Source organism: Dipodomys spectabilis, unplaced genomic scaffold (genome assembly GCF_019054845.1).
Source record: "Dipodomys spectabilis isolate Male_0828 unplaced genomic scaffold, ASM1905484v1 ptg000066l, whole genome shotgun sequence".
Classification (NCBI taxonomy): domain Eukaryota; kingdom Metazoa; phylum Chordata; class Mammalia; order Rodentia; family Heteromyidae; genus Dipodomys; species Dipodomys spectabilis.
Window position 1 is genome coordinate 12,310,947 of NW_024870743.1, and position 19,742 is coordinate 12,330,688.

General features: G+C 38.5%; 1 protein-coding gene across 14 annotated transcripts in view; it reads right to left on the minus strand.

Moving 5' to 3' along the window:
- The window catches only part of Pum2 (pumilio RNA binding family member 2), a 94,944-nt gene that overhangs the window by 65,970 nt on the left and 9,232 nt on the right, over positions 1–19,742 (minus strand). For 13 of the 14 annotated variants that reach the window (XM_042680816.1, XM_042680822.1, XM_042680815.1 and 10 more), the window contains exon 2: positions 8,541–8,609. In XM_042680816.1, the coding sequence (XP_042536750.1) occupies positions 8,541–8,591 (51 nt within the window). In that variant the 5' untranslated portion in view covers positions 8,592–8,609. Of the gene's footprint in view, positions 1–7,490; positions 7,612–8,540; positions 8,610–19,742 lie in introns of those variants that run through there. The other variant, XM_042680821.1, reaches the window with a different exon arrangement.

Here is a 19,742-nt window from a genome sequence, read left to right on the forward strand (position 1 = left end):
CACCATATAAGCAAAAAGAAAAAAAACCCGGAAGTGGTGCTGTGGCTCAAGTGGTAGAGAGCTAGCCTTGAGCTGAAGAGCTGAGGGACAGCACCCAGGCCCAGAGTTCAGGCCCCACGACCGGACCCCATAAAAAAAAAAAAAAAAAACCTTAAAAAAAAAATAAAAGAAAAAAAATAAAACAGAAAAGGTAAAGAGTTCACTTTAGAAAGTCACAAAAATAGAATCAAGATACGATGAACTCATAGAGGGTATTGGTAGAACTGGGAAAACACAATAATTTGAGCAACATTTTTAGAGATAATGGGACCTCAATATAACTCTAATAATGACAGTTGACCAAAATGGGGTTGGAGATGAAGTATGTGGCAATGATAGAGAAAAAATTAAAAAAAAAAAAATATTTTTGAAAGGAAGAATAAAGGGGGGAATTTTTAATTTAGGCAGAAATTTCTAATTTAAAGCATCTGTAAGCATCTATAATTTTTTTATTTTTTTTTTATATTTTGAGGGAAGCATGGGCAATATAGTGAGGCTCCATCTCAAAAACAAAAATAAAAGTTAAAAAAAAGAAATTTTCCTTTGTTTGACCTGAAACGTTTCCATGATCCTCACTGCATAAATTTTCTACAAAGCAGCTATAATTTTAAAGAGAATATTTTCTTCTTTTAGAGAAAGTTTTTGGCTCATGCCTATAATCCTAGCTACTCAGGAGGCTGAGATCTGAGGATCGAGGTTCAAAGCCAGCCTGAGCAGGAAAACCTATAAAGACTCTTATCTTCAATTAACCACCAGAAAACCAAAAGTGGTGCTGTGGCTCAAGTGGTAGAGCGCTCACCTTGAGCTGAGGGTCAGTGCCCAGGCTCAGAGTTCAAGCCCCACAACTGACCAAAAAAAAAAAAAGTTTTACAGGTTAGATTCTTCCTGGGATGTAATATGACCTGTATTTATAAAGCATATAAATATTTTAAGTAAGTATAACAAAGATTCAACAATTTGCATTCTTCAATTTTTAAACCTTCTCTATAGAAGATTCATGTAAACACTGACCAAAATACAAAACTAACAATTCTAATATTAAAACACTTGATAAATTGAATATTCATTGTAAATGTCTTTTTGAGGCACAGCACCACTTCTGGTTTTCTGGTGGTTAACTGGAGATAGTAGTCTCCTCACGGACTTTCCTGCCTAGGCTGGCTTTGAACTGCAATCCTCAGATCTTAGCCTCAAGTAGCTAGGATTAAAGGTGTGAGCCTAGCATTATACTAAATAGCTTAAGTTACTGCCTCAGAATACTGTTTAAATAAGGGATTGCAGATTTAAAAAAAAAAATCCCTTAAAGACATGCTTTGACCCCAGGAAGGGAATAAGAAAGGGAAGGGGGGAAAAAAAAAGAAATGCTTTGACCCATACTTCATGAAGAAAAATCTATCAGTATTAAAGAAAGTAACAAGGAATCTAAAGCAAAGTTAATAATAAATAACAGCATTAATCACAGCCAAAGTAGTAGCTAGGATTACTTATCTAATGAGGTAGAAAAAATAGGACCCCTGTAAGTAGACTACTTCAAGTCTTTGGAGGTAAAAGCTCAGTAAGTAACTTCATTTATCATTGCTTTAAATCACAAATTCTGTACTGGTATAGAGAGGATCTGAGTCATTTCAACTTCTCTCCATCCCCATACTGGGATTTGAACTGAAGCCTTCTTCACACTTGCCAAGCAAGTGCTCTGCCACTTGAGCCATGCCTCTAGAATGGGAAAACTTGTCAAGCCCCCCTTCCTCCACTTTTCTTTTTCTTTTTGCCAATGTACTAAAAGTATGCCTTCAATTTATAAATACTACTACTTGGGCTGGGAAGGTGGCTCAGAGGTAGAGCGCTTGCCTTGCATGCATGAGGCCCTGGGTTCAATTCCTCAAGCATCACATAAGCAAAAAAAAAAAAAAAAAAAGCCGGAAGTGGCGCTGTGGCTCAAGTGGTAGAGCGCTAGCCTTGAGCTGAAGAGCTGAAGAGCTGAGGAACAGCGTCCAGGCCCAGAGTTCAGGCCCCACGACAGAACCAAAAAAATAACAAAAACAAAAAACAATTTATAAATACTAATATGTTACCATGCATAGAAAAAAAAATTTAGTAGTCAAAATTAACACTCTCCCAAAGGCCTTTAGCAGTATTCTAGAAATTACTTTCTGCAACAATTTAGTGGTTTAAATACTTGTACTACTTCTGTGACTAAGAATAGATTTTTTTTAAAAGAGCACTAAATAAAAGGCAATTCAGAAAACAGAGTTTAACTTTTTTTTTTTGGTTGTTTGTGGGTCTTGAACTCTGGGCCTGGGTTCTGTCCTTCAGCCCTTCAGCTCAAGGCTAGCTAGCACTCTATCACTTGAGCCACAGCAGCACTTCTAGTTTTCTGGTGGTTAATTGGAGATAAGAGTCTCGTGGACTTTCCTGCCTGGGTTGGCTTTGAACCACAATCTTCAGTCAGTCTCCTGAGTAGCTAGGATTACAGGCATGAGAGCCACTGGCGCCCAGCTAGTTTAACATTTTTAAAAGCTAATATATGTGAGAAAAACTCTTTTCTATCAAACTGTGCTGCTTAAAATCTCCTGCATTGGCCAGAAAGTGAAAGAGGAAAAGAGGAAAACTGCTTTGAGATAAGGAAGGATTTTTGAAATGTAAAGTTTTATCCTAACTGGTTTTTCCAAGATGAAATTAAGACACACCACAGAAGACAAACCATAGATGGTTTATGAAACAGCATAGGGAGTGGGTATACTGAGATTACTAGTTAACTTATCTTATTCAAAGTCACCTCATAAGTTTTTTACCCTACTTAAACTAGCCAGTCACAGGCAGACTGTGAACCTGAGTTCAACCACTCAGAGCAAAGGGGCAGGGCCTGCTGCATTAGGATAAATAAGGGAGCAGCCTGACTGTTCTATGTGCTTACTTGCCCAATTTTTGGCTAGTGTTGTATTCTTCTGTAGAAGTAAATTTTGCCTTGCTGGAACAATTTTTTATTTTTGTGTCTATTGCTGTGATTCCAATGTTTCTTGAAGAGCATACTTATAACATGTAATGAATTGATTGGAATAGAAAGAAAACAAAGAGATTTGTCCCTGGGGACTTATTTACCATAAGAGAAATAAGGATAATATTATAGAAGACAAAGCAATCTTAAATACTTGTATGTATCATCCAATATGTATTATCTAGAATCACTTCCTATTATCTCTCCAATTCAAAAAATTCTTATTAGTTCTCTAATTCACAAAAGCTCTAAACCAAAGTCTGGGTATTTCAGTATTTCTAGCAAACAGGGTCTTCTATCTTCAAGACAGGTGTGAATGGACAATGTTCTTTCCTTCAGAAATAAGTATGGCCTATCCTGTCCATGTCCAAATTAATCAGTAGCATCCTAGCACAATGTCTTAAAAAAAAACATCCAATAAGTCAAATTTCTGCTCAAGTTATAGGAAGTACATTTATACCTCATATTTTCCTAATTACAAATTGTTTTGTAAATTCCCCAAACAGTGAAATTTTACATAATCTAAAAATATAGGATTTAAAAGCTAAAGTCTTCATTATAATGTTTTAAATTAAGGTGCTCATACAGTTCATTATCCAAACTGAGAAACTTTAACTTTTTTGTCAGTCATGGGGCTTGAACACTGGGCTTGAGTACTGTCCCTAAACTCTTCAGCTCAAGGCAAGTGTTTTTACCACTTTGAGCCATAGTGCCACTTCTGGTTTGCTGGTGATTAACTGGAGATAAGTCTCACAGACTTTCCTGCCCCGGCTGGATTTGAGCTGCAATCCTCAGACCTCAGCCTCCTGAGTACCTAGGAATACAGGTGTGAGCCACAGGTGCCTGGCATCTAACTGAGAAACTTTTAAGAGATTGTAATCATAATTATGCCATGACAGATGTATTAACTGAGACTATACTGGGCAAACGAGGATGTTGGGTTACTTACAAACAAGGGGGAAAAGGCAAAAAATAAGCAAAAATTAAACTGGTAGTATATGCCTGCAATGCCAGCTACTGGTGAGGCAGAGACCTCAAAAACCAACCTGGGCAGAAATGTCAAGACTTGTCCCTAAGCACAATAAATCAACAAAAAACTGGACTGAGGTATGGTTCAAGTGGTAAGAGTACCATCTATGAGCAATAAAACCAAGAGGCTCTGAGTTTAAGCCCTAGCACTAACACACACAAAAATGTGTAGAAAGCAAAAACACAAGACAGTTCCCTAGAAACCAAGAAAGATGATATCCTAGACACTTCTCTGTAAATGAAAGGAATATTTATGAATTTGTTATATATAACCATCTCCCCACATCTTCTCCATTGCAAATATCCTTCAGTATCAGCCAGTAAACATTAAATATAGTCACTTCCAATGGGAAGTAGTATCATAAACAATCAAGACACTCATGAGTTCAAACTTCAAATTATTTCTATGTGGCCTCTGACAAGTTATAAACTCTGATCCTACTTGCTCATGAACAAAGGTAAAAAATCTTGCCATAAGACTAGAATGAAAAGACATTAAGTATACTGCTCAATACATCATCTAGTACTTATAAGTAAGTATTGGGAGCCTTTTATACTTCAAAGAATACATGGTTTAACATTATAAAATACAAATTAACAAAACTGTTTGGCAACATTTTTAACTGGCTAATTATTTCAAAAGAATCATATTATTTGTTACCAGGATTTGTCTATAGCTGTTTGCCTTCTTTTTTGCCTTGAGTCAGTTTGAATATTATCAGGAGATGATGAAACCCTATTACTTAGGAAGGATAGTTGCTTAATATAGTCACATTCTATATAAAGAAACAAGAAGCAGAGATTAAACTGCCCCAAATCACACATACATCAGGTGTTATGACTGGGATTTAAACCTGTGTCTGAAGGGCTTTGTTTTTTTTACATTTAACTACCACAGAAAAGTTCTTTTCAGTACAATTGACCAGTATTTTTAAAAATTGCCAGTATTAGACCACTAGTTGGTAAAATGAAAAATTAGAAATAGTTGAACATACTATGATATTCTCATTATAGTAATCTTTAAGATAGAATTTTGTCAAGGTAGATAGTCAGCTACTAAAACACTGTCTGAAACAGCTGATTTCCATTCTAGCTCTCCCTAACATCTGAGATTAAAGAGCATTTGTAAGCTTTTATGTGAACCATACAACATGTCAGTTTTAGTCTTATTCAAGGATATAACATTGAGAAATTAGTCCTATTCAAGATTATAACACTAAGCAAAAAAAAAAAAAACAGTATTTTCATTCCACAATATCTAGGATCTTGGGACATAAATTTTGTTACTGTTTTCTTTTAATACTTTTGTCCTAGAAAGCGATTATTTATCATACTAAGCTATTAAAACTATTCTAAAAACATTAACTTACTGATTTAAAGTTAATTTTGGGGTTCCCTAAAAAGTTTCAAGCAGGCCTGGCTCATGCCCATAATCCTAGCTACAGAGGATCACAGTTCAAAGCAAGCCAGGAAAAAAAGTCCCTGCCACTCTTATCCTCTAATTAACTACCAGAAAACCAGAAGTGGTGCTGTGGTTCAAAGTGGTACGGTTAGCCTTTAGCCAAAGATCTCAGGGACAGAGCCAGACCTGAGTTCAAGCCCTAGGACATAAAAAGAGAAAAAATTTCAAGCAGGATCAGGTTTTCTTGTTATTTTGCAAATAAGAACCCAGGTATATATACCATAATAGCCTGGAAAATAGACACATGCCTCTGCAATATACTTGGGTCAAATACTAATAACATATTAACAAAGCTAAGTAAGTTATCAATTAGCTTTACTCTTTGTAAGCCACATGGCGTAATGAAAATCAGTAGATCTTTTGACAAAAAATATTACTAGGGGAAAAAAAAGAAAGGGCAAACTTACAAGTAGATACAAATCTGTTCCTGTTTTTGGGTGAACAACCAAAAGACTATCCAACAACCAAAAGACTATCCTTCTGATGATGGCTCATTAAACTATCATAATCTATAAACAAAATACATTTTAAGTGAGTCTTTTATGTATATGCAATGTTTATTCCTATATTAGATTTATAACACTCAATACATGATAAGCAAAATTTTATGTCTTTCATCTTTAAAAGTAAAAAATAAGGCAATCCATTTCAAAAGGATTTTATACTTTCCAGAAGGGGGAAAAGTAAAAAATAAACTTAAAAAAAAAAAAACAAAACACAAAAACCCACACAAAAAAAACCCCACCAAAGCTAAGCATTTCTAGAAAACCCAAGAGCCAGAAAGTCAAGGCTGCTTTTAATCTATTCTAGTGAATGAATTCTGGGATTAAAAAAAAACAAAGCACCTCACCTGTCAGGAAAGGAGGAGAAGACTGGTGAGAGAGAGAGAGGCAAAGAAGGAAATCCCAGAAGGTTCCCTGATGCCTGTGAGATGAGGAAAGATAGAAAGGCTTGTGGGAGAACCCAGAGACAGAAATCTGAGTAGGTTTCTTAGCTATCTGTTAGAGGTAACAATATTAATATGAAAAAATTAGTAATAACAGCTTAAAGATACATTTTTACTAGATGAAAGCCATCTGAAACATCTGTTAAATTTTGGATTTAATCTTATTTCATTTAATATACTTATCAACCATCTCCTCTTCTCCTAAAATCTTCTTCCATCCCCAAATAACTAACTCAACCATTGCCACCCCCAAATAACTAAGTCAACAACTGCTTCTGACCATGATTTTTTTTTAACTACAAAGCTATTTTTAGATTTAGCATATATTATTTAGAAAGAAAGTAAGAACATTTGTAAATAAACACACAATGTACATCTGGTAAGTGAACAACAGGAAGTCTAGTAGGACTGTGATTCTACTTGCTATTAAAGAATCAAGTTCAGGATAGGCGGTCTGGCTCAGCCTTACTGTGACTGTCTAGCAAGAATGACACCCTGAGTTCATATCCCTGTTACCACAGGGGGGATCAAAACAAACTCAAGATTGTCACAGACTAGAATGCTAAAAACAATTCAATCTGCTCTTCCTCCTCCCTATGTCCCATGATGTGACAGCATCTCCCTACAGAGCCAAGGCTAGCTGAAACTTATTATGTAGCCGAGGGTGGAATAGAACTCACCATCCTTCTGCCTCACCCTCTTGAGTGCTAGGCTTAAAGATGGAATCACCAAATGTGGCTTCTAGCTCTGATTTTAAGATACCTTATTCTGCTATCTAAAGACCAAAGAAAACAAGTGGCTGGGAAAGAATAAGTCTTTTCAATTGCCATTATGGGATTAGTTTCCCACAGTGTAAACAATGCCTAAGCAGCCACTGCCCTACAGTAAGGGCACAGTTTTTAAAAATAAAATTTATATTCCTTCTCTCAAACTTTTATTAGGGCCCAGAATTATACCTTGTACACTGGACTTAGAAGTTTATTTTGGCAATACTTTTAATCTTAAGCACCTTAACTCACCCTTAAATCAGTCCTCTGAAAATGACAAACTCTTTGGACAACGCTGTTCTGAAGAAGGGGAGGGTTAGCTAGCTGCAAGGTGCCCTCTTGTGGCTCAAAGGAGTGACTGGACTCTTTTTCTGCATCTGAAGAGCACAGCATTGGATGGAGTGAGTCTCACGAAGGTCTCTAATCTACCAAAGTAAAATAATCTCCAGGAGCAAGCAATTAATTATTCATCTTAGGTCCGTTTACTGTTATTTTCTATTATCCAAGTCCACCTCTCACATACCTATGTGTAGGTATGGAAAATGACAAAATTATGACAAAGTTATGACCACAAGAGTTTTCATAATTCAAGGTCTCTAAAAATTCATTAATGTTATGGCAAACTAAGTATTTCAGGTGTCTTAAAATATGTAATGGTGAGATTAAATTTTATGTCCCAAAGAAAACCATGTACTAACAGGAATGGCAAAATTTACTAAAAATGTGTAGTCTCTATTATGTGAGGCATTCAAAGCTAGTGACTTATGGGTGAGACAAATACAAAACAAAATGTAGCAAGTAACATAAAAGTATGCATAAAGAAACTAAAGGAGAAGTCAGACGAAAAAGCAATTCTATTGCAGATAACAATGGGACAATGATAGTCTTTTCAATAAAGCTTTGTAGAGGATTAGAAGTTAATGAAGCAAATAACTTTGGGTAAACAATAGAGGTCTGAGAGAGACTAGTGAACAAACAAGTATGGCATACATACATCAAATGGTAGAACAAGACTAAGGATTATCTTATGGAAAAAGCTAATTATATATGGCTCAACATCAAATCAGAAGACATTATCAAGCCAAGAGAAATCACCTAGATACAAACAAAACACTAAAACTTAACAGTGTTAAAAAAAAAAAACAGCCAAAAATCACTATACTTGCATAATTTGAGCCTTTAAAATAATCTATATGATTGAAAGATATAACCACCATTTTCAAAAGGATTTATGAGTTAAAACTAAGCTTGAGAGGGTCAAAATAAGTGAGGGATAAGTTTTTAGTACTGGCAAATATTTACCTCTCCCATTCCCCGAGATTCTAATGCAAGAGCTTGAAAATCATGATTCATTTCATCCACAGATCAAACCTGTTGAATAACAAAAACAAAAATTAGAAAGGTTTTTTTTTTTTTTTTTTTTTTAAATTCCGGTCATGGGGCCTGAACTCTGGGCCTGGGCGCTGTCCTTCAGCTCTTCAGCTCAAGGCTAGCACTCTACCACTTGAGCCACAGCGCCACTTCCAGCTTTTTTCTTTTTGCTTATGTGGTGCTGAGGAATCGAACCCAGGGCCTCATGCATGCAAGGCAAGCGCTCTACCACTGAGCCACCTTCCCAGCCCTAGAAAGTTTTAAATCAAGAATACTGTATTATAGTGCTATTATTATTAGCAAGATCCGAGTTAGGCAGGAAAAGATTTCTCTATGAAAATTGAGAATAAAGTATACAAATTAAAAGTATACAAGAGCAATATAAATGAAAACTTGTATAAAACCTGGTGTAAAACCTACACATTTGTGAATAGAAAAGCAAGTTCAAACACTAAACTAAATCTTCAATGTTGTATTTCCTATTAAAAAGCAGTTTCATGTAACTTATTCCTTTGAGTTTTTTTCAAAATTTCTCAGCATTTTATTACTTGTAAACCTTATATAGATGTCTAATAGCAATAAAGTAACAATCCACTTGTAAACAAATGCAACATTATAGTGACAGCAGTTACAGTATTCAGAGTAAAGTTTTTCTCAAAAATAATTCTTTTCCCAGGTTTTTCCTAAATCAAACAAAAACATAGTTCTGGTTCTTTCCATTCCTAACAGTCTGAGTCACTCTTTATCTCTTACATGACAATGGGTTCAGTCAGGTGGCCTTTACTTTCTGCAATAAGAATGCTAACAAAACCCAGGTACTGTAGGGGACCTCTGTAATTTTAACTAGTCAGGAGGCTGAGATCTTACGATCGTGGTTTGAAGCTAACCCCAAGGCAGGAAAGTCTGTGAGACATTTATTTTCAATTAAGAATGAAGAAGCTGGGCTGGGAAGGTGGCTCAGTGGTAGAGCGCTTGCCTTGCATGCATGAGGACCTGGATTCGATTCCCCAAGCACCACATAAGCAAAAAAAAAAGAATGAAGAAGCTAGCCGGGCGCTGGTGGCTCACGCCTGTAATCCTAGCTACTCAGGAGGCTGAGATCTGAGGATCGCGGTTCAAAGCCAGCCCGGGCAGGAGAGACGGTGAGACTCCTATCTCCAATAAACCACCAGGAAACCGGAAGTGGCGCTGTAGCTCAAGTGGTAGAGCACGTGCCTTGAGCTGAAGAGCTGAGGGACAGCGCCCAGGCCCAGAGTTCAAGCCCCACGACCGACAAAAAAAAAAAAAAAAAAAAAAGAATGAAGAAGCTGGCTGGGAAGCTGGCTTAGTGGTAGACTGCTTGCCTTGCATGCATGAAGCCCTGGGTTCGATTCCTCAGTACCACATAAACAGAAACGGCCAGAAGTGGCACTGTGGCTCAAGTAGTATAGCTCTAGTTTTGAGCAAAGAAGCTCAGGGTCAATGTCCACGCCCTGAGTTCAAGACCCAGGACTGGCAAAAAAAAAGAAAAAGAAAAAAAAGAATGAAAAAGCTGGAGTTGGAGGTGGGGCAAGTGGTAGAGTATTAGCCTTGAACAAAAATTTTATTTTTGGGGGGGGCTGGGAAGGTGGCTCAATGGTAGAGAGCTTGCCTTGCATGCATGAGGCCCTGGGTTCGATTCTTCAGCATCACATAAGAAAAAAGAAAAAAGCCGGAAGTGGCGCTGTGGCTCAAGTGGTAGAGTGCTAGCCTTGAGCTGAAGAGCTGAGGGACAGCATCCAGGCCCAGATGTTCAGGCCCCACAACCGGACCCCCCTCCGCCCCCGCCAAAAAAATTATTTTTTCTCTTATTCCCTCCTTACACACGTAAGTACATTTACCATGTACCACTAAATTATCATGCACTATTTGTCTATTTTCCAGGTGTCTAGCTGTTCAGAACACCATTACCTTTTACCAGAAACTGCAATTTTCTTCTCATCTCTCCATCATATACAATTTCATCTCCAAATTTAGTAATTTTTCTGAATTGTACTCTGATCATGTGATTCCTGTTTTAATTCTTCCTTAAAAATAAAACTAAAACTCCTTAAAGTGACTTGTAAAGAAACAATATTGGGTTTAAATTGTAACACATGCCAAACATGAGGCTTGAAGTCAGGGCCTGGTGCTGTCCCTGAGCTTTGTTGCTCAAGGCTAGCATTCTACCACTTCCAATACAGCTCTACTTCCAGCTTTTTTGATACTTAATTGGAGATGAGTCTCCCAGAATTTTCCTACCAGGGCTGGCTTCCAACCTTGATCCTCAGATATCAGCATCCTGAGTTGCTAGGATTATTAATGTCCAGCCATAACCATAATTTTTTATCAATAAATTTTGTCGGACTTGTATGTGACACTTGATCTATAGACTCTAAGTAGCAAAAATGTCCATAGCTAAGCACCATAGAAGCCAGAAATTTGGAGTCAGATAACAGAACACTGAGTCTCAACAAAACAATTAACAGTCTGGGAATGTTGCTTAGTATAGAGTGCTTGCTTAGCATGCATGAAGCTCTCAGTTCCATTCCTTAATAAAATATTAACAGAAAAAAACTAGAAGTAGCTCTGTGGTTCAGATGGCAGAATATTAGCCATGAACAAAAGAAGCTCAGGGACAGTGCCCAGGCCCTGAATTCAAGCCCCAGGAATGGCAAAAAATAAATTAACACCAGCGGGGCACCAGTGGCTCACACCTGTGATCCTAGCTACTCAGGAGGCTAAGATCTGAGGATCGTGATTCAAAGCCGGGCAACAAAGTCCATGCGACTCTTATCTCCAATAAATCGCCAGAAAACCAGAAGTGGCATAGTGGCTCAAGCAGTAGAGTGCTCGCTTTGAGCTCAGGGACAGTGTCCAGGCCCAGAGTTCAAGCCCCACAACGGACAAAAAAAACAAAAAACACATTTTATAAAATAGAAAATTATAGCCATTAAGAAAAATTACAGAAATCAAATGGAAATAATAAAACTGAAAGTACCTTTTAAAATATCACTGGATTCACTTAACAGAAGATTATAGGTAACGAAAGGGTCCATAAACTTGCCAATAGATCAATAAATTCTCATGGGGGAGAACAGTCTTAAGTACTCTACCAAGTAGAGGTATGCCATCAAGTGAGCACCAGGTCTTGAGTGAAAAAAAACTACACTACATAAGAGCTCGAGGCCTAAATTCAAGCTCTGGTACTCACTCCCCAATACAGGCACAATAAAACTGCAACTTTTTTACCCCAGTTATGTGGCTTCAACTCAGGGCCTGAGCACAGTCACTTGAGCTTTTTATGATGAAGACTAGTTCCTCTACCACTAGAGCTACACCTCCTTCACTTCTATCTAGCTGCCAGGTGATTAATTGGAGTTAAAGAGTTTCATTGCCTTTCTCCACCTAGGCTGCTCTGGACTTTGATCCTCAGATCTCAGCCTCCTGAGTAGCTAGGATTACAGAGGTGAGCCACTAGCATTCAGCTACAACTCAAATCTTAATTCAACATCAAAAGCTGAAACTATTATGACCATGTATCAGTGGCTCGTGCCTGTAATCTCAGTTTCTTGGGAGGGAGAATTTAGAAGGATAAAGTTTTTTGACTTTTTTGTTTTTTGGTCGCTCATGGAGCTTGAACTCTGGATTTGGGCACTGTCCCTGCGCTCTTTATATCAAGAAGAGCACTCTACTTGAGCCATAGCGCCACTTCTGGTTTTCCAGTGGTTTGTTGGAGATAAGAGTCTCAATGGACTTTCTTGCCCAGGCTGGCTTTGAACCGTGATCTTCAGATCTCAGCCTCCTAAGCAGCTAGGATTACAGGCGTGAGCCACCGGCGCCCGGCTAAGATAAAGTTTTGATACCAGTCCAGGCAGTAGCAAGAGACTCCATCCATCTCAACCAATAAGCATAGAAGAGTTAGTAGGAGGATCATAACCCAGGCCAGCAAGGGAAAAAGTAAGACCCTAATCAGAAAAATAACTAAAGCAAAAAGGCTAGAGGCATGGCCCCAGTAGCAGAGCAAGCATTTGGAGCTGAATTCAAACCCCAGTATTCATTAAAAAAGAAAGTACCGGGGCTGGGAAGGTGGCTCAAGTGGTAGAGCGCTAGCCTTAATTAAGCTAAAGAGCTGAGGGACAGCACCCAGGCCCCACAACCAGACCCCCCCCCCCCAAAAGAAAGTACCATACATAACAGGAGTACAAGGAAAAAGGATAAGGCAGAAAATTCCAAAGAAAAATAGCCAGTAATTTACCTCAAATTTGTTAAGAGCCAAGTTTATAAATTCAAGCTCAATGAAGCCCTGGCATTAAAAAAAAAAAAAAATCCTTTACTTACAGACATCATAATAAAACCCCAAAATAGAAATAGATCAAATAAATTCTGAATGCAACCAGAGTAAAAGAGCATTGGCGGGGGAGGGGGGGAGGGATGGGAAGGGAAAGGGAAACAAACAAGGAGGCAACAATGCTTGATAAGAAATGTACTCATTACCTTGCCCATGTAATTATAACCCCTCTCTACAGTGTTTTCACAATTAAAAAAAAAAAGAACACAAATGACAGGTAACTAACTTCACACTAGAAACAATGGAGTCCAGATTATACAGGACCACTCAAAAATGCTAAAAGAAAAATGAGAACCTTAAATCTTACATATGAAGATATCCTGGGGCTTAAACTCAGGGCCTAGGCACTGTTTCAGAGCTCTTTTGCTCAAGGCTAGCACTGTACCACTCACTTTGAGCCACAGTTCTACTGTTGGTTTTTCTGGTAGTTAATTGGAGGTAAGAGTCTCGCAAACTAGGTGCTTGCTGGTAGCTCACACTTACAATCCTAGGGAGGCTGAGATCTGAGGATCTCGGTTCAAAGCAATTAACCAGTCAAAAACCGGAAGTGCAACTGTGGCTCAAAGTGGTAGAGCACTGGCCTTGAGCAAAAGAGCCCAGGGACAGCACCTTGGCACTAACTTCAAGCCTCACAACCAACAAAAGAAAATAAAAAGTCTCACAGACTTTCCTACCTGGGCTGGTTCTGAACTGAATCCTCAGATCTCAGCCTCCAAAATAGCTAGGATGATAGGTGTGAACTACCAGCTCTTGGCAAAGAATATTCTTTATGGAAAAAAAAAGCAAAACAAAACAAGGGGCTGGGAACGTGGCTTAGTGGTAGAGTGCTTGCCTTGCATGCATGAAGCCCTGGGTTCGATTCCTCAGTACCACATAAATAGAAAAGGAGGGAAGTGGTTCTCTGGCTCAAGTGGTAGAGAGTGCTAGCCTTGAGCAAAAAAAGAAGCTCAGGGACAGTGCCCAGGTCTGGAGTTCAAGCCCCAGGACTGGCAAAAAAGAAAAAGAAAAAGAAAAAAAAAACATGAAACTGAGACATAATCATGTAGCGCTTACTATCAGAGATACAAAAGGGATCTACATCTGAGAAATGTGTGACTACTAGAGTATGTACTTCCACATGCTTAAATAGCTATTTTTAATTATAAGCATTAGTAGTATCTACTAATAAAGTCCTTCAGAATACTTTTTTTTTGGTCGGTCCTGGGGCTTGAACTCTGGGCTTGGGCTGTCCCTGCACTCTTCAGCTCAAGGCGAGCGCTCTACCACTTGAGCCACAGTGCCACTTCCGGTTTTCTAGTGGTTTATTGGAGATAAGAGTCACATGGACTTTCCAGCCCGGGCTGGTTTTGAACTGTGATCCTCAGATCTCAGCTTCCTGAGTAGCTAGGATTACAGGCGTGAGCCACCGGTGCCCGGCTCAGAATACTTTTTAGCATATCAACTAACTTGTTTAAATAATTGTAACCCCTTTGTACAATTATTTAATAATTTAAAAATTAACTTGTTTGCCAGGTGCTGGTGCCTCATGCCCGTAATTCTAGTTACTCAGGAGGCTGAGATCTGAGATCATGGTTCAAAGCCAGCCTGGGCAGGAAAGTCCATGAGACTGGAAGTAGAACTGTGGTTCAAAATGGTTGAGTGCTAGCCTTCAGCAAAAGCCTTCAGCAAAAAAACCTAGGGAAAGTGCCCCTGCTCTAAGTTCAAATCCCATAACTGACAAAAAATAAAAAACTTGTTTACAAATTTGACAATGAATAGTTAATATGGTAATGCTTTTTCTCATCCACATAACAAAACTTAAATCCAGTTTAGGCAAGTATTGTAGTAGACCAAAGATTCAGTTTCCAGTACATTACTTTTTCTGGGAGCATAAATTCAATCACATATACTTTTCTAAACACTTGAACAAGTCAGTGCTATAGTTTGGATATTGCATGTTCCCCAAAGAACCATGCTTATGTGGAAAAGTGTTCCAATTTTTAAGGGGTGGGGCCTAGTATTAGGGCATTACATCAACAGGGATGTTTACTTGACCAGTATATTTAGATCCTAGCACCTCCTCTTCCTCTTTGTGCTTCCCAGTTGAGGTGAAGAAGCTTCCTTTGCCACATGTTCCTTCCCTCAGGTCACACACTGTGAGCTAAATCCTTCTAAGTTGATCTGCCAAGGGCTATTTGGAGATCACTAGTGTAGCCCTATCAACTTTTTTACATTTTTCTGCTAGTCTGTGTACTTGGACTTCCAGACACTAGAAGTAGGTAACAGGAAGAGTTCTGAATTCAGAACAGCTGAATTTTGTTTTCAACTCTACTATGGGATCAGGAAAATTTTAAGTGTTCCTAAGGTACATTCTCTTCTCTTCTATAAAATAAAGATTAAAACAGTGGAGGAATAAGATCTTTTTTCCAATCTTCTAAGTTTTATTCCATCCCAGCTCTGTGACATTAAAGAATTTCTGCACAAGAATGTTCTAAAGCTGGGAGCTCGTGGCTCATGCCTGTAATTCTACTCACAAGGCTGACATCTGAGGACCATGGTTCAAAGCCAGCCCCAGCAGGAAACTCCATGAGATTCTTATCTTCAATTAACCACCAGAAAACCAGAAGTGGCGCTGTAGCAAGTGCTAGAGCATTCACCTTGAGCTGAAGTGTTCAGGGACAGCACACCCAGGTCCAGAGATCAAGCCCCAAAACCCACAATCGATCGATCGATCGATAGATAGATAGATCAAAATATTCTAAAGACTGGAGATAGGCCGGGCTGGTGGCTCACGCCTGTAATCCTAGCTACTCAGGAGGCTGAGATCTGAGGATCGCGGTTCAAAGCCAGCCTGGGCAGGAGAGACGGTGAGACTCCTATCTCCAATAAACCACCAGAAAACCGGAAGTGGCGCTGTAGCTCAAGTGGTAGAGCGCTGAAGAGCTGAGGGACAGCGCCCAGGCCCAGAGTTCAAGCCCCACGACCAACAAAAAAAAAAAAAGACTGGAGATACAGCTCAATGGTAGAGCATTTGCTTAGCATGCACAAAACCCTGTGATCCCTGAACACTCCCCCCAACACACACTCAACTCAATTCCATACACACACAAACACACCCAATTCCCTAAATCTCACAGAGATCAAACTTAAAAAGACAAACAAGGATAAAGACATACTTCTATATATGCAAATATAAAGAAAGTCTTCTTTAGCTGGGAGTCATTGGCTCACGCCTGTAATCCTAGCTACTCAGGAGGCTGAGATCTGAGGATCTCGGTTCAAAGCCAGCCTGGGCAGCAAAGTCTGTGAGACTCTTATCTCCAATAAACCACTAGAAAACTGGAAGTGGTGCTGTGGCTCAAGCAAAACAGTGCTAGCCTTGAGCTGAAGAGCGCAGGGACAGCACTCAACCCAAGTTCAAGCCCCATGACTGACCAAAAAAAAAAAGGTCTTTTTTTTTGGAGGGGGGGGGCAGTTCTAGGGTTTGATCATAGGGCCTATTTGAGTCACATACTCACCCAAGCCTATTTTTGCTTTTAGTTACTTTTCAGATAGGGTCACTTGCTTTCTACCTGGGCTGGCCTCAGATGGTTATTCTCCCATCTACACCTTAGTAGCTGGAATTACACACATGCACTACTATGCCAGATGGAGTGAAGGATGATCTCATTCATTTTTTGCCCAAACTGAACTCAAACACAATCCTCCAATCTCCATCTTCCAAGTAGCTGGAATTATAGGCATCAGTCATACTTGGCCTACAAGGCAAGGCATTTGTCCTCTGAAACTGCTCTAGAAAGATCAGGACATATTGCTGGGCTTAATCTTAGCTACTCGGGACACTGAGGTCTACAGATTGTGGTTCAAAGATAGCCTGATCAGAAGATAAAGACTCTCATCTCCAAATTATTCAGCTAAAAGCCAGAAATGGAGGTGTGGTTTAAAAGGCAGTACATCAATTTTGAGAAAAAGAGCTAAGTGACATAACCAGACCCCGATGTTCAAGTCCCAATACTGCTACAAGGAAGCCCCAGTACTGGCACAAGGGCAGGGAAAGAGAAGAGGAGAGGAGAAGAGTAAAAGTAAAAGGAGGGGACAGAATCAAAGGGAGGGGAGGGGAAGGTGATGGTGGCTACTCAGGAGGCTGAGATTTGAGGATCACAGTTTGAAGTCAGCTTGGTCAATAAAGTCCATGAGATTCTTATCTCCAATTAAGCACCAAAATTCAAATGGTAGCAGCCTTGAGGAAATAGTAAGGGACAGTGCCCAGGCTCTGAATTCAAGCCCCAGACCAGTATATGTCTCAGACATATACTAGTTATTGCAAATAAGGGAAACCATGGAACCTATATTTCTTTGGGCCTGGCTTAATTAATATAATTTTTTCCAAGTCTTTCCATTTCCTAACAAATGAGGCAATGTCATTCCTTCTGATGGAGGCATAGAATTCCATTGTGTATATATACCACATTTTCTTGATCAGTTCATCTACTGAAGGGCATCTGGGTTGGTTCCATAGCTCAACTATGTTTATTGCAGCATTATTTACCGCAGGAATCAGCTTATCTTATATCCTAAGAATTCTAAGCATTTGCTTTTGTACTTTCTCTGAATTTTTATTTTTGGATAAGCAAATAAACTAGAAAAATCTGTGAAAAAAACCTACCAAAAGTACAATTAACAATATAACAGAAAAACACCATGAAGCATGAAGTAGTAACAATTTCACTGATTAGTTTCTCAATTATATTTTTGACTAGCATATGAAAATGTTTCCTAAAAATGGATTTCATAATAAGCTTTCTTTTTAGCTCATTTTAATCAAATTTCCAAAGAAATTGTACATTTATGCCAGAGATCACTCTAAACACATTATTATCTAATTCTCACTACAACCCAGGCAAAGTATTATATTCTTACTTCATAAAAGAATTGTGGTCAATTCTCTACCTTAATAGACAAAGCTACTAACTGAAGGAGGACTCAATACTATCAAAACTCCAAAAGACACATCCTCATTCCCCTAATTAAATAAGCCATCCTTCTTTCAGTAAGAAGTCCTACATCCTTTACTCTCTGCTCATAGCACATGTATATATTGAAGATTTGGTCCCTGATGCAAGCAGTGTTCAGAGGTGAGACTCTGGGAACTGGATATCATGAACAGATTCATCCACTGATGGATTCATAATTTGATACTTGGGTCAGGAAATGTTATGATGCAGGGCCTCGCTGGAGAAAACAGGTCACCAGGGGATTCCTTGGAAGGATGAATATTGTCTTCTGGCCCTTCCCCATTCCACTCAGCTCTGCCCCATGACTGACCCCTCCCCCCCCAAAAAAGATAGTTTACATTATATTTCAGCCACCCAAACAGCTTGTTACCATTTATTCATGTGCAAATCCCACAAATCCCCCACCTGATTTCTACATGAAATCTACAACAACCTTTCTCTTAATTCCATGTATTGAATACTAATAATATTGCTTATTCATTAGACTTTAAAACTACTTTAAATCACAATCAGGGTAAAAAAAAACTCATGTCATCAATGACATACCAGTGTTTGTGAAATGTAGTAATTACAATGACAGGCAGGCGAAAGGAAGGATACTAAGTATACTATTTTTGTGAGGGAAGGAAAAATAATAAAATATCCCAAGGAAAATAAAAACCAGCTGGGCGCTAGTGCTTCACACCTGTAATCCTCGATACTCGGGAGGCTGAGATCTGAGCATCAGGGCTCAAAGCCAATCCTTGCTGAAAGTCCCTATGAGACTCTTATCCCCAATTAACCATCAGGAAATCGGAAGTGGCTCTATGGCTCTAATTGGTAGAGCTTGCCTTGATCTAAAGAGCTCAGGGACAACTCCAGGCCCTAAGTTCAAGCCCCACAACTGACCAAAAAGAAAAAAAAAATCAATGTTTAATAAAAACAGAATTAATGACACAATTTTTACTTTAAATTTTATTTTATTCCTAGAATAGTTCCCATACATTACTTTTATTTTTGAACGGTGTAGAATACATGCCAAATAAATCAGTAAACAAACTTTCTATAGTCATATTACAATGGCCTTATACTTAATATAATGCTACATTTCACTGAAAATAAAAGCTTTCTAAATATCTAATCTCAAAGGATCAAAGGGATATTGGAATATACTGTAAATATGTGCAGAAATGTTAGTGAAAGCCTCCTCTGTAATAACTAATGTAAACTATTAAAAAAAGTTTAAAATGCCATCACCTTTAAAAAATATTGTGAAAATTAGTTATATGTACTAGTATAATAAATCATACCACAGTACCAAGTAAAAATACCAAATTGACTAATGTACATATAATTCCACCTTTATCTAAAAAAGGGAGGTAGTATATTTTAATGACTAAACATGCATGAACTATAGGGGAAAAAAAGGTAACTTTGTCAGAGGATGTACTGTTGGATTTGTCTTCCTATTTCTCCATATTGTACAGCTTTTATAGAAATGAGCAAAATAATTCTTAAAGGCCCTATATAAATATAGCTTAAATTCATTAGAGTTATTTTGCTATTTTTAGTTCACATTAGAGTGTGTATGCCCAACTAATGAAAGCTTGTCTTAAATGGCTATCTAGTACACTATCAACTGGAATACAGCATTAAGGCGAAAAATAACTTTAATAATGTTATTTATGTCATTAATAAGGAACTAAAATGTTTTATCTCAGCCAGGCACCATTACACCTGTAATCCTAGCTACGCAAGAGCCTCAAATCTGTGGATGGCAGTTCAAAACCAGTCTAGGCAGGAAAGTCCATT